General features: G+C 38.9%; 1 protein-coding gene across 6 annotated transcripts in view; it reads left to right on the top strand.

Annotated features, from left to right (window-relative positions):
- LOC126183210 (ephrin type-B receptor 1-B) overlaps positions 1-12572 on the top strand; it is a 363595-nt gene that overhangs the window by 323767 nt on the left and 27256 nt on the right. For all 6 annotated transcript variants that reach the window (XM_049924992.1, XM_049924990.1, XM_049924988.1 and 3 more), the window contains one exon: positions 8345-8554. In XM_049924992.1, the coding sequence (XP_049780949.1) occupies positions 8345-8554 (210 nt within the window). The remainder of the gene's footprint in view (positions 1-8344; positions 8555-12572) is intronic.

Below are 12572 nucleotides of genomic sequence, written 5' to 3'. Positions count from 1 at the left end.
TCCACCACTGTATTTAATGAGTGATAAAGCCTGGTTCCATCTGACAGGACATGTGAACTCCCAGAACACCAGTTACTAGTTAACAAAAAATTCCTGTACAGTTGATGAAGAACCTCTTCATTGCGAAAAAATTGGAATAGGGTGTGCTGTGTTAGTAAGTCAGACAAGTCAGATTGTGGGAAATGTATGTATTGAAACAGCAGCAAACAGTGCTGTGTATATGCAAATCTTTGAGGAATTTTACACACACTTGACACCCTCCAAACCCATGAACATACATATGCTGTCTGTCAACAGGATGAGACAACTTGTCACATTCCATGTGAGTCAGTCTCACAAATTCATGAAAGATTCACAGAAGAAAAGACTGCCAGCAAAGGATTGTGGTCATCATATTTGCCAGACGTAATCATTTGTGACTTTCATCTGTGGGGCAGACTAAAAAGAAAAGTGTCATGCAAATAACCCAATAATGTGAAAAGACTTGAAGGACAATATTCGTAATGAAATATTGAGAATTGATGTGGCAGGGGTGTGCAAAGTGTATATAACAATCTAGGGTTGGCACAAAAGTGCGGAGGAGCAAAAATAGGTCATTTTCAGCACCTAATGTAATGTAAGGTAAAGATGAGGTCAGTTCAGTAAACATAGACCTTTGCATTAGCTTATTTGTTAGTTCTTTATTATCTAATTATTGCATGTTTATCTATTTGTTGTTGTATCTGCTCATGGGGAGCAATGCATAATTGGCAAGCCTTATGTACTCGGGGCTGGTTTTTCATGGACAACACTGTATTTCGCTACCCAAGTAGCTACTTATTGTATGTAGTGCATTTGTCACCTGTTAAGGTGTGCCCTACAGTTCTACATGGGAAAGAGTTCAAAATATCCACCTCTGAAATAAAAACACCATTTGAGTCTCTGGTTTAGCTGCTTCATCGTACTTTGAAACAAGTTACTTCGATCCATTCTGAGGGCAGTACTGCAAATTGTAAGCAATTATCTGCCCCTCCCCATGCTTGGATTGTTGTCTACATCAAATTAGCCAGCCATTTAAAGGAACTGGATGGCCTCTTCATTTTGATAGCAGGTGTTATTCATGTTGGTATGAACCATTATCTGCAAACAGCTCCACCCGCTGCACTCAGTAGTTGCAGGCTGAGCCTCATTGAGATATCAAATGAGAACCCAGGGCAGATAAAGAAAGAGCAAACTAACCTTGCATACTTCAAACTTGTCAATCATTATCCCGAGGGACTCTGTTGGGCACCCAGTGGTCATCATACTATTTTTGCACTTGTCTAGACATTTCAGTCCCAGTGCCAGCAGATGAGATAACCTCTGCTGGCTCAGATATTGTCTTAGCAAAGGGTAGCATCTCATATCTGCTGGTGATGTGTAAGGGGACAAGTGTGCAACCAGTACCTACATTCACCTTCTGTTAAAAGGTTAGTGAACCTACATATACCAACATTCACTCTTGCATGACGATAAACTGGTCAAGCCTGGTGTTTTGGAAGCACACTGACATCAAAGATCTCAGACAATACCATAGAAATCAGAGGTCCTCCATGCCTACACTCCAGACGCTCCAACACTACTACAGCCCAGCCTGTCAACTATGAAAAATGCAGCTTCTGAAAGTTTCTGGGCATCCGACGATTTCTCCTGCATCCTCACATAAAAGCACAGTGCTATCCATCTTTCACTATGTGCAGCTATATAATAACACCAAAGAAGGTACTAACACTCGCAGTCAGAGATGAAATGAAGTTTCTGATGAGAGATCTGTAACAAGAGATCGAACTACATGATTGTGGCACTAAAGACAGTGTAGCTGTGCATTACAAAAAAATGCAAGCAAAAATAATGAAAGCAAGTAAAGAGAGATGGTCACAGGTGTTTTTAAGATGCTGATTAACATTTGCTGAACTCTTCCACAGAAGAAAAACTACAAGCTAATGAGTAAGTATTGACATTGAGCACTACCCACACTGCACAAAGGAGTCAAACACATTAAAAAAATAATTGTACATGGAAAATAAGCTTGACATTGTGAAACCTTGTATTTGCGTGTTGAGTGACAAATGGACACAGAATGAACCTTTTGGTTTGCAGGACTGTGTGCACTGTTAAGAAATATTCTAGTAGAGTCAGACTCTTAGGAGGGAGGTATTGGCTGATTGCCCTGAGAATTATTAGACACATTTGGCTTGCTCTGTTGATGAATGTGTTGGCTGGGAAATACAAGGTTGCATGTTGAAGTGCTTATTTGACGTGTAATTCTCATTTGCCAGGAAGTTTCAGCTACAAGTGGTAAGGCATTAGATCTGTGTCCATTTGATTATTGCCTGCATAGTTATACTAGCACACTCTGTGGCTTCCATGTTAAGGATCTGCAATGAGTAACTAGAGTCAGGTAAAACTGCTTTCTTTGTAGAATCAAACTAAGACCCCCAACAGTGTACACCGATGACAACTTAAAATCATGTGCCACAATGTTATTGGGACACAGATCCATGCCTTGGGGGGGGGGGGGGGGGGGGGGGGGGTACCGTATTTACTCAAATCTAAGCCGCACTCGAATCTAAGCCGCACCTGAAAAATGAGACTCGCAATCAAGGGAAAAAAAAATTTCCCGAATCTAAGCCGCACCTGAAATTTGAGACTCGAAATTCAAAGGGAGAGAAATGTTTTAGGCCTCATCTCCAAATTGAAACAGAGTTGGTCCATTTTAATATGAGACACAATTTAGGTTGAATGAATGACGATACAGCTACAGTAGTTTGGTTCGAGTCGTAAGCTTAGCAGTTAAGCTTTACCAGGTAGCCATTGCTATGCGTCAGGCGCTCCGTCCGTATTTATATGGGTACCCTTCCTTTTTCACGTGCTTCATCTGGTTTGAATTGATTGCTTATTTTCCTTTGATCTGATAAGCGCCATTTTCTTTGTTATAGGTGTTTACGTCACTCTAAGCTGAAAATGCTTTACTGTACTGTGTCATGCATTGTTTGTCGCATTCTGATAGTGTGTGTTTACAGCCTGTCGCCGCTCGTGGCATGGCTTGCTTTTGTGCACACTACCACCGCTTACAATTAAAAAAAAAAAAGAAGAAGAAGAACAGAGGAATTGTCTCATTAGCAAAACAATGGCAAGAGACTGCTATTTGTTGTTACTTACACTGCTGCTTTCTTTGATAATGATCAGTAAGAACCAAATAATAGACTGTGTATGATAGAAGATGTTCTGAACGAGAGTTTAGCGAAAATTTTTCTCCGTTTGAAAATCTTTGCAGGCGCCTCTTTAGTGCATTACATTCTGCACAGAAATTAGAGTCATCTTAGATTTAAAAATCTAGTCAATTGCCGTGTTTCATTTCTGACTATATCACTACTAGGCATAAGAATAATAGGAATGTAAACATGACATGATATGTATATTCTTCCGCATTTGCTGTTGTCTCACTCTAGTTTCGTAGTTTATTAGGCAGACAGGATTTAAATGAGATAGCAGCAAACACAAAACAATACATGGCAAAATGTTTATATTCGTATTATTCTTATGGTGAAGAGAATACTGCATGTGATTCACAATTCATAAAAGTTCCGCCGGCCAGAGTGGCCGAGCGGTTCTAGGCGCTACAGTCTGGAACCGCGCGACCGCTATGGTCGCAGGTTCGAATCCTGCCTCGGGCATGGATGTGTGTGATGTCCTTAGGTTAGTTAGGTTTAAGTAGTTCTAAGTTCTAGGGAACTGATGACCTTAGAAGTTAAGTCCCGTAGTGCTCAGAGCCATTTGAACCATAAAAGTTCCTATTAGCAAACATCTCTTCTCACAGGTAGGAAAAAATTCAGAATGTAGAGTTGGTCATATTGACAAACATCCCAAACAGTCTTGCCAGTCGGATTTTCGAAGTACATTGAAATGCTGCTACATTCGAAGATGAACAATACGGAATTTGTATTTACTTCGTTGGATAATGTATGAAAATGCAGTGGTCGAAACTCGGGGCGGAGAAAAAAGCTCGTCTTTTACCGGTTTTTTTTAATTTATTTACTGACGCAGGGGTTTTGGTGCCAGTATTTATCTTTGTGCCTGCAAAGCATGCCTGTGTAGTGCTACATATGTTCGATGGCAGAAGTTAGTTGTGCCAGCATCCACCAACATTTTTCAGATCTTCCGCTTGCTTTGCACTCGATTCTAAGCCACAGGCGGTTTTTTGGATTACAAAAACCGGAAAAAAAAGTGCGGCTTAGATTCGAGTAAATATGGTAATGCACTACCAAATGCAGTATCTCTGCCTGCCTCAAGGACTGACTCAAAATTTCATCGTGTCACTTGTTTCATTCTTATCTTTCAAGGTCCAATTTAAAGGCCACTAAACAAGTAAATTCTCTTAAGAAGTCTTGTGAACCACCTTTTCTCAGTAAGAAAGTAATAATGAATGAAAGAGTGCCTAATTGTAAGTAATGAGAAAATAACAAAACAGATATGAAACATACACCACTGAAAGCTGCTACCAGTGATGTCAGCAGTCGAATTGAAACCTCATGTGTCATATTTTATAACAATGAGTTGGAAATAAATCTACTAGAATACCAGTGAGAAAATTGTTTGATTTCTTAAATACTGGTGCTAGTTTGACACAAAAATGGCAGCCATTTGGGCAAGAATAATTCCTATCTGCAGTGGTTATAAAACTCTTATTGTCCTCCTCCCTGCCTCTTTAATAAAAAAGAAATGCCCTGTGAAAGAATTATCCAAGTAGGACAGAAATTGGTAGATTTGCTGGTCATTGAGACTCCGTTCAAAGTGGAACTCATCTCTGAAGACGATTCTACTCTTGTCAGTGAGGTTCCAGCCCTGAAGACTTGTCTAGAGATGCCCAGACAGTGATGGGATACCAACGTGACTGTCACCTGCCATATGGCGCCACAACCAGAACCAGGAGTGATGGTCTAGGGTGCAACTTCTTTTTGTAGCAGGACCTCTTTGATTGTCATCTGCAGCACCCGCACAGCACTGCGGTACGCTGATGATACTCTGTGCCCTGTTTTGTTTCCCATTGTGGCAAGTCGTCCCGAGTTACATTTCAGCTTGATACCGCTCGCCTGCACATGGTGAGAGTTTTTACTGCTTATCTTCGTGCTTGACAAACCCTACCTTGGCCACTTCCCAACTGAGTACATTTGGAGTATTATGGGCAGGGCCCTCCACCGTCTCAGGATTTTGATGATCTAGCATGCCAGTTGGACAGAATTTGGCACTGTATCCCTCAGTAGGGCAGCCAGCAACTCTGTCAATCAGTATGAAGCTGAATAACTGCTTGTATATGGGACAGAGGTGGACCAATGTGTTATTGATGTGCTCAAATTGTGAAGCTCTTTCTCTTGAATAAATCAGCCAGTTTTTTTCTGAAACTATAATCATTTGTTTGTCTGTGCATGTACATCACAGCTACTGGTTTTTGCTGGCTGGATCACCACGTTCTACTAACTCATAGTAGCATCCATAACACACTCCTTCCCATAATATTTTCTTGTCCCCTTACTATGATGTGGGTGTAACTCCAAACTCACTTAAATGTTGACCAGATAACCAAATTCTACTCCCTTGTACTCCATAACACGCTCCTTCCCTTAATAAATTCATGTCACCTTCCTTTGAATCAAAATGTTCTGACTTTCTCAAGCATCCAACATGTAAAACGTGTTTCTCTTACCATCTCATATGCATCTCTGTTCAGCTCTATGAACCAATATCACATTACAAAACACTTCAATTTGTATGCACAGACCACATTGAATAGCTTCCTGTAGCTTCATCATGCTGCTATCTTGTGACCTCAGAGACCATTCAAGTATTCTCATTTATGAGAAGTATTTGTCAAATCACTCTTTCACAAAAAGAGTGTCATCTGGGACACCACTCTCTTGATGAGTAGGTCCTATAGGTGAACAAATTGGATTATATAATTTAAAATAGGCCCTTGTATTATACACTTTCAATGGGGGCTTGTATATCAACAGTTAGCTTTCACCTTGTAAGCATTCCATACTGGAGCAGGCTTCAATATAATTTAAAATAGGCCCTTGTATTATACACTTTCAATGGGGGCTTGTATATCAACAGTTAGCTTTCACATTGTAAGCATTCCATACTGGAGCAGGCTTCAATTGTACCCCACTGAGAAGACTGATCCATCACTTCATGCTTTTTGACACATTTGTACCCTTCCATAAGTGCATATTAACATTTACTGTGACTCACAAGTTCAGGTAACTTTCTCCCATATTTCAAGTTTCCAGTACAATTTTCCTGAGCACTGTGACATGTGGTTAGGAAGTACTCAATGCTTGTCTAGTGGCATCTGTAACGTATTGTGAGGGGACAGTTCTGTAATTTATGATTACTTCCATGTCGTCCTCACCCAATACTGGATTGGCTGGCTGTGCAGTTTGAGGCACCGTGTCACGGATTGCGTGGCCCCTCCCACCGGAGGTTCGAGTCCTCCTTCGGGCTTGGGTGTGTGTGTTGTTCAGTAGCATAAGTTAGCTTAAGTCAGTTTAAGTAGTGTGTAAGTCTAGGGGCTGATGACCTCAACAGTTTGATCCCTTAGGAATTCACACATATTTGAACATTTGATTTATCAACATTGAAGTGCACAAGAGGCTTGTTAGGCTAAATTACTTCTTTAGGTCCTTTCAAGTTATGTGGGCCCATTGTCTGGCCTGTAACTGTGGCCAGACTGAATTTTTCAGTTTTGATTTTAATTTTTCCAACTGTGCAGTTCCATTTCAGTTTTTAACACTGTTTGTTCATTTTAAAATATCTGTTAAAGTCTCTCATAATATACGACGTGTGTTAAAAAAAAGTATCAGGAGTTTTGTAGTTTTGCAAATTGTATTAGTGTGATTGGCATGATTTTTTTCTTTTTTTTCCCCTTTGTGTGTGTGTGTGTGTGTGTGTGTGTGTGTGTGTTTTGGTAAATATCTGAAGTGTATCTGTACACTGGTAGCCATTTGGATATTTATTCTGAAGTCAGTTGTCAAGAAGGTTACATTTGTTTGTTTATGAGTGGTGATTATTGATTTGTTTTAAAACTAGACAGAGAATTTGCTTTAAATTTTGCTACAAAATAGAATTAAATGTGACAAAGTTTGAGAAATGTTGAATGTTGCTTTTGGTGAGTCTGCTATGAGCAAAACAAGGGCTTACGAGTGGTATAAGCATTCCAAGATGGCCACGGAAAGTTGAAGGTGACAAACATTCTGGATGACCCACCACATCAACAATCAGTGCAAATGTGGAAAAAGTGAAAGAAATGATTATGAATGATCGCTGAATCACAGAGAAGTTGGTGATGATGTTCACATATCAGTTGGCTCGTGCCATGAAATCTTTTCAGATGTTTTTTGTATGAAACATGTGACAGCAAAATTTGTACCAAACGTGTATTTTGAGCAAAAACAGTGGTGAATGGAAGTTGCCCAGGAGTCACTAAATGAAGTCAACAATGATGCAGCACTACTGAAACATGTCATAACAGGTGACAAAAGATGGGTATATGGTTATAACTGTGAAAATAAGGCCCAATCATGTAGTCTGCCCCTGGTAGCTGAGTGGTCAGTGCGATGGAATGTCACGCCTAACGTCCCGGGTTTGATTCCTGGCTGGGTCAGAGATTTTCTCCGCTCATGGACTGGGTGTTGTGTTGTCCTTATCCTCATTTCATCCCCACTGACACGCAAGTCGCCGAAGTGGCGTCAACTCTAAAGACTTGCAACAGGTGAGCAGTCTACCTGACGAGAGGCCCTAGTCACACAACATTTTCAAGAATAAATAAAATTATTTCCAAAAAAAGAAAATTCCCAGTACTTTTCGAAAACACCGCTTTTTGTACATAGCTAAGTTCTCAGCTTTTCTTGAAGTTGCTCTTGTTTTTTATATTCATACATATACATTATCTTTACATGTACTTCTCTGACAGTTTACAACACTTATCTTTTCTTCTCTTATTCTTGTTACTAACATTGTTCACATTACCTTTTCACTTATTTTCCACAAAATATCGGTGCTATGTTTAATATCCCTTGTGTCCTTCACTGAGCATTAAGTTATTGAGTTAACTATTTACATTGCATTTAAGCTTCAAGAGTATTGATCTCCACATTTTACAGTTTTTGGCTGAGTTGATCGTATATGCTTAGAAAGCATGAACCATCACATCAAGCTTATTGCTTAATCACATCTATTAATGAGGGACATTTTTACATTTCTACTTTCAGGCAAATTATGGTAAATTACAAGAGATACAATATAATTTTGACATTTCTACTTTCAGGCAAATGATGGTAAATTCCAAGTGATACAACTGGTGGGGATGTTAAGAGGCATTGCATCTGGTATGCAGTATCTCTCTGAAATGAACTACGTCCATAGAGATTTGGCAGCTCGCAACGTCCTAGTCAATGCACAACTTGTTTGTAAAATTGCAGACTTTGGACTGAGTCGTGAAATTGAAAGTACAACAGAAGGGGCCTACACTACAAGGGTAAGGTTGCATTTTCCTAGTTCTGTAATAATAACAGAAAATGTCTACTAACAATTATTACCATGTATTTGAAACAAAGCACTTAGCTGTGTGGTTTCCTATGTTTTAAACTATTTATTTATTTCATGAATACATGTTCTTGTCAGACAGTAAAATAATTACACGTAAAACAGCCAGTTTCACTATAAACCACAAATCTGAGATGTATTCAACATCAGTATATAATGTAAAAGGAATGTGGCAAATGTAAATAGCATGCTGCCCTGCTTGCAAAGTAATCCATTGAATAACTATCTTTTATTATTGCTGATAATGTGAAAGTTTTTCAGTGATTGATGATTCTATCATATTGATGAACTGTATTGTGAAACTATTTAATAGTGCCCAATTTATTCACAATTCTTCACTAATCGCGTGGCAACATTAAGATAGATGGGCTGTTGTGGTTTCAAATGTGGGATTTGGATGAGGGATTGCCTATCAACTAGACTAGTGACTCACCAAAGAAGCCAAATATTGCAGAGTAGTTTTGTGTGTTTATGGAGAAGCTATGTTCACAGGTAATGTGAAAGTTGCATAGGACTGTTCTTTTGTTTCTTTGTTTTTGTTCATTGTTTGAGGTTGGAAGATGAAAGTAGTAAATAGTATATGCAGAACTCAGACCAAGTGTTTTTCTTACAAACTGACCATCTAATCTTTGACTTTTATGATGAGCTTTTCTGAGTGCCATTTTGCCTTCAATGACATAGTCACATGTGATTGTGTGGATTTTGGATGTACAATGAGGATTTATATTTTAGTGACTATTAGCAGTACCAGAATGATTCAAGGAGAAATTTAAACCTTATGATGGAGGGAGAAATATGCAACAAAATAAAAGCTGTTATACAAAATAAGATCGAACATGAGATGCTGAGTTGTACTTCACAAAAAATGTCTGAAAATGGTAGTGTTTCATGAAATCGAAAAAATAAATAAAAATATAACCTCTGCAGCGATTACGGCCATTAACTCATTATATAAGTTAATTTTCGAAAACGTTGGAAACATTTTAAAGAATTTTCAGGTTTTACTTTTTAATCAACAGCTGGTGAACTTGAAGCTAAGAAGTCATTTATGGTAGTATCATCTTCTGAAGCAGAATTGATAGCAATATATTGTGTTTAGTTAGTGGGATGAAAAATGAAATGACTACCAAAATTTGCTATCATTTATCCGACACTGACAAACTTGTGTTAAAAATTATTGACAACATAGAATCTGAAAAGGGTGGTGGTGATCTTCTGATGAAGAAGAGGATGCATCTCAAATAAGTAGCAATAAAAGACTTGAGTTTTCTGGAAAAGAAGATGGAAAAGATTACAGTTCAGAAACAGACGACAGAAGTGAAACATAATGCTCTCCACATTGAGAAGATAAATGTCCTCTGTTTTTTCATGACATTGAGGGTGGTCCTAAGTTATTTAGTGGCAGTGACAGATATCCAGCCAAAAGTGGATCTCAGATTTCAAAGAAAAGGTTTTTCTAATGCAGTGAAACCAACTGCAAATGCTTATTCCTCCAAAATGTCACTTTGAAGGTATGGCTAAGCTATTTACACAGGTTGAGAAAGGTCTCACATGATGGGCCATGCTGAAGAGAACATTGTGAGAAGAATTTGATATGAAGACAAATGTTTCAGAGATCTAAAAACTGCTATCTCAACAGAAGGAGAAACGAGAAGAGTCTCTGTGAGAGTATTTCCTCGTAATGGAGAAGATTGCCAGCCATAATGATACTGATCACAGCTCACTATTTTAGAATGTGACTGATGGGATAGTACAGGATTCAGGCACAAAACTTCTGCTTTATGGTGCTGGAAATGTGATGGAGCTTAAGGAAAAAACGTGGTGTTACAAAAGAGTGTGAAGTCATTGCTGAAAAGAAATGGCAGAAGTTACAGCAATGGCAAATTTTAGATGAGACTAGTGGTACACCAGAGAAGCCAAATATTGTAGAGTAGTTTTTGTTCATTCGTAGGGAAACCATGTTCACAAAGAACACGTTAGTGACATTGGACTGTTCTCTCGTTTTTGTTCGTTGTTAGTGTTTGTAATGTTGAAAGTAATAAATAATTTACGTGAATGTCAGACCCAGTGTTTATCCTACTCAGATGTGTAGAGAATAACTTTTGAATGGACTTAAATTTCATTCATTTTTGGTTAGAACTCTCATATTTATGTCACTGCCATTCTGAGCAGCATAATTGTGAATGCTGTTGGAAAACGTATGCAATACCACATGGTTATAATTAAAGTGCAGCTGCTCCTGGAGGTCCAGTTTGGGCTGTAATTATTGTATGGCAGCAAAATTTGATAGATATGCGAATGTACTAACACAGAACCGTTTTATGCTGGGAAAAAGATTAGTTCCAGTTTGGCCACTAGGTGCATATCTGGTGCTGTAGACTGCTTGTATCATGGTATGACATCGAAGCTGTCATTTGACATGTTGTGATGTGAGTGAATAGTATGGTTGCTGAGAAGAGAGACAGTGCACAGTTAGTGAAACTGTTTTATGTTCTTTGGTTTCTGGCACAGATTGAAGTTAATGACATGTGGCCAGGAACATTCTATGGAGTGACGAGGCATATTTTACACTACAAGTTGTAGTGAATACGCAGAACTGCCATATTTGGGGCACTGTTAAACCATGTGTTGTACACAATGAGTCATTGCAACTGCCATATCTGACTGTGCGGTGTGGATTCACAAGCACCTTTATTCTTGATCCATTCTCCTTTGAAGAGAATACACACAGTGGGCCTGTCATGTGTACTGTGACGTCTGCACATTGTTAAGACCTCTTTGTACAGCGTGTGACTCCTGCTTTGGAAGAACACAGCTGTGTGGAAACCACAGTTTTCATGCAAGATGAGGCAACACCTCATGTTGCCTGCCCAGTGGAAGATTAGCTTAATGCAACCTTCAATGAATGTTTTTATCTCCAGAGGTTTACCAGATGCATGGCCTTCTAGATCACCTGATCTAAATCCATGCGAAATACTAAAAGAACTCATTTACCAGGTACACGTTCAGTTTCTACCTGATCTGGAGGCCAGTATACTGGAAGACATTGCCCAGAGTCTATTGGAACTGATGCAAGTGACTGTTGATTATGTTGTTTTATGGATTCAGCATCTCATCAACATCTCCGGTGCACATATTGTACAAATTGTGTAAGCTGTGGTTTATAACAAAATCAATCTTATACCTTTCTCACTGTTTTGACCCATTTTTTGTCCGTGTCCCATTTGTAATCTATTACATGTAGAAACATTTCTATACATCTTTCTAGCATTCACAGTGCCGGATTTGGACCTGGTGGCCAAAATTGTAACTGTTTTTTTTTTTTTTTTTCAGTGTAAATCGCTTCTGCATTAATGCATTAGATTATCTACCAAGTTTTGCTGCCATATGATAATTACAGCCCACACTGGACCTCTTTGAGTAGCTGCACTTTCATTATAACCGCCCTATTTTTGCTCCGCTACAAATTGTATATCAATATTTTGAAATATATGGAGATGTTTTGGTACTTTCTGTACATTAACTACTGAAGTGTGGTTTAGAGAACAATAATTTATTTTGTTTGTATCTGAAATGGAACATAATTGATTATAAATGAAAGAAGGGAACTTACAAATGTTCTCCAGCTATAATGGGCACTCAATAAGTAATGCAACACCTTTTTTCTGAATACAAGTGTTTCTATTCAGGATTCCAATACACCATATTATTCCCACTCTTTTGGCTTCAAAGTCCTTTTTACCCCCCAAGATAATCCCCATTTAATGCAATGGTCTTACACCACCCTCCCAGTATGCCTGCATGGTACCCCACCACTGGTCGACATCATAGCTAATGTCTTGTTGCATTGGTAACCTTCGCATCATCCATTTACTGCTTGCCATAGCGTGTGCATCCTTCATTGTGCCAAACGGAAGGTGGAACGTTTGAGATCCAGGCTGTAGGGTGCA

The sequence above is a fragment of the Schistocerca cancellata genome, chromosome 4 (genome assembly GCF_023864275.1).
Source record: "Schistocerca cancellata isolate TAMUIC-IGC-003103 chromosome 4, iqSchCanc2.1, whole genome shotgun sequence".
NCBI lineage: Eukaryota > Metazoa > Arthropoda > Insecta > Orthoptera > Acrididae > Schistocerca > Schistocerca cancellata.
The sequence above is the reverse complement of the archived record's forward strand: the minus strand, read 5'-3'. Positions and strand labels throughout refer to the sequence as shown.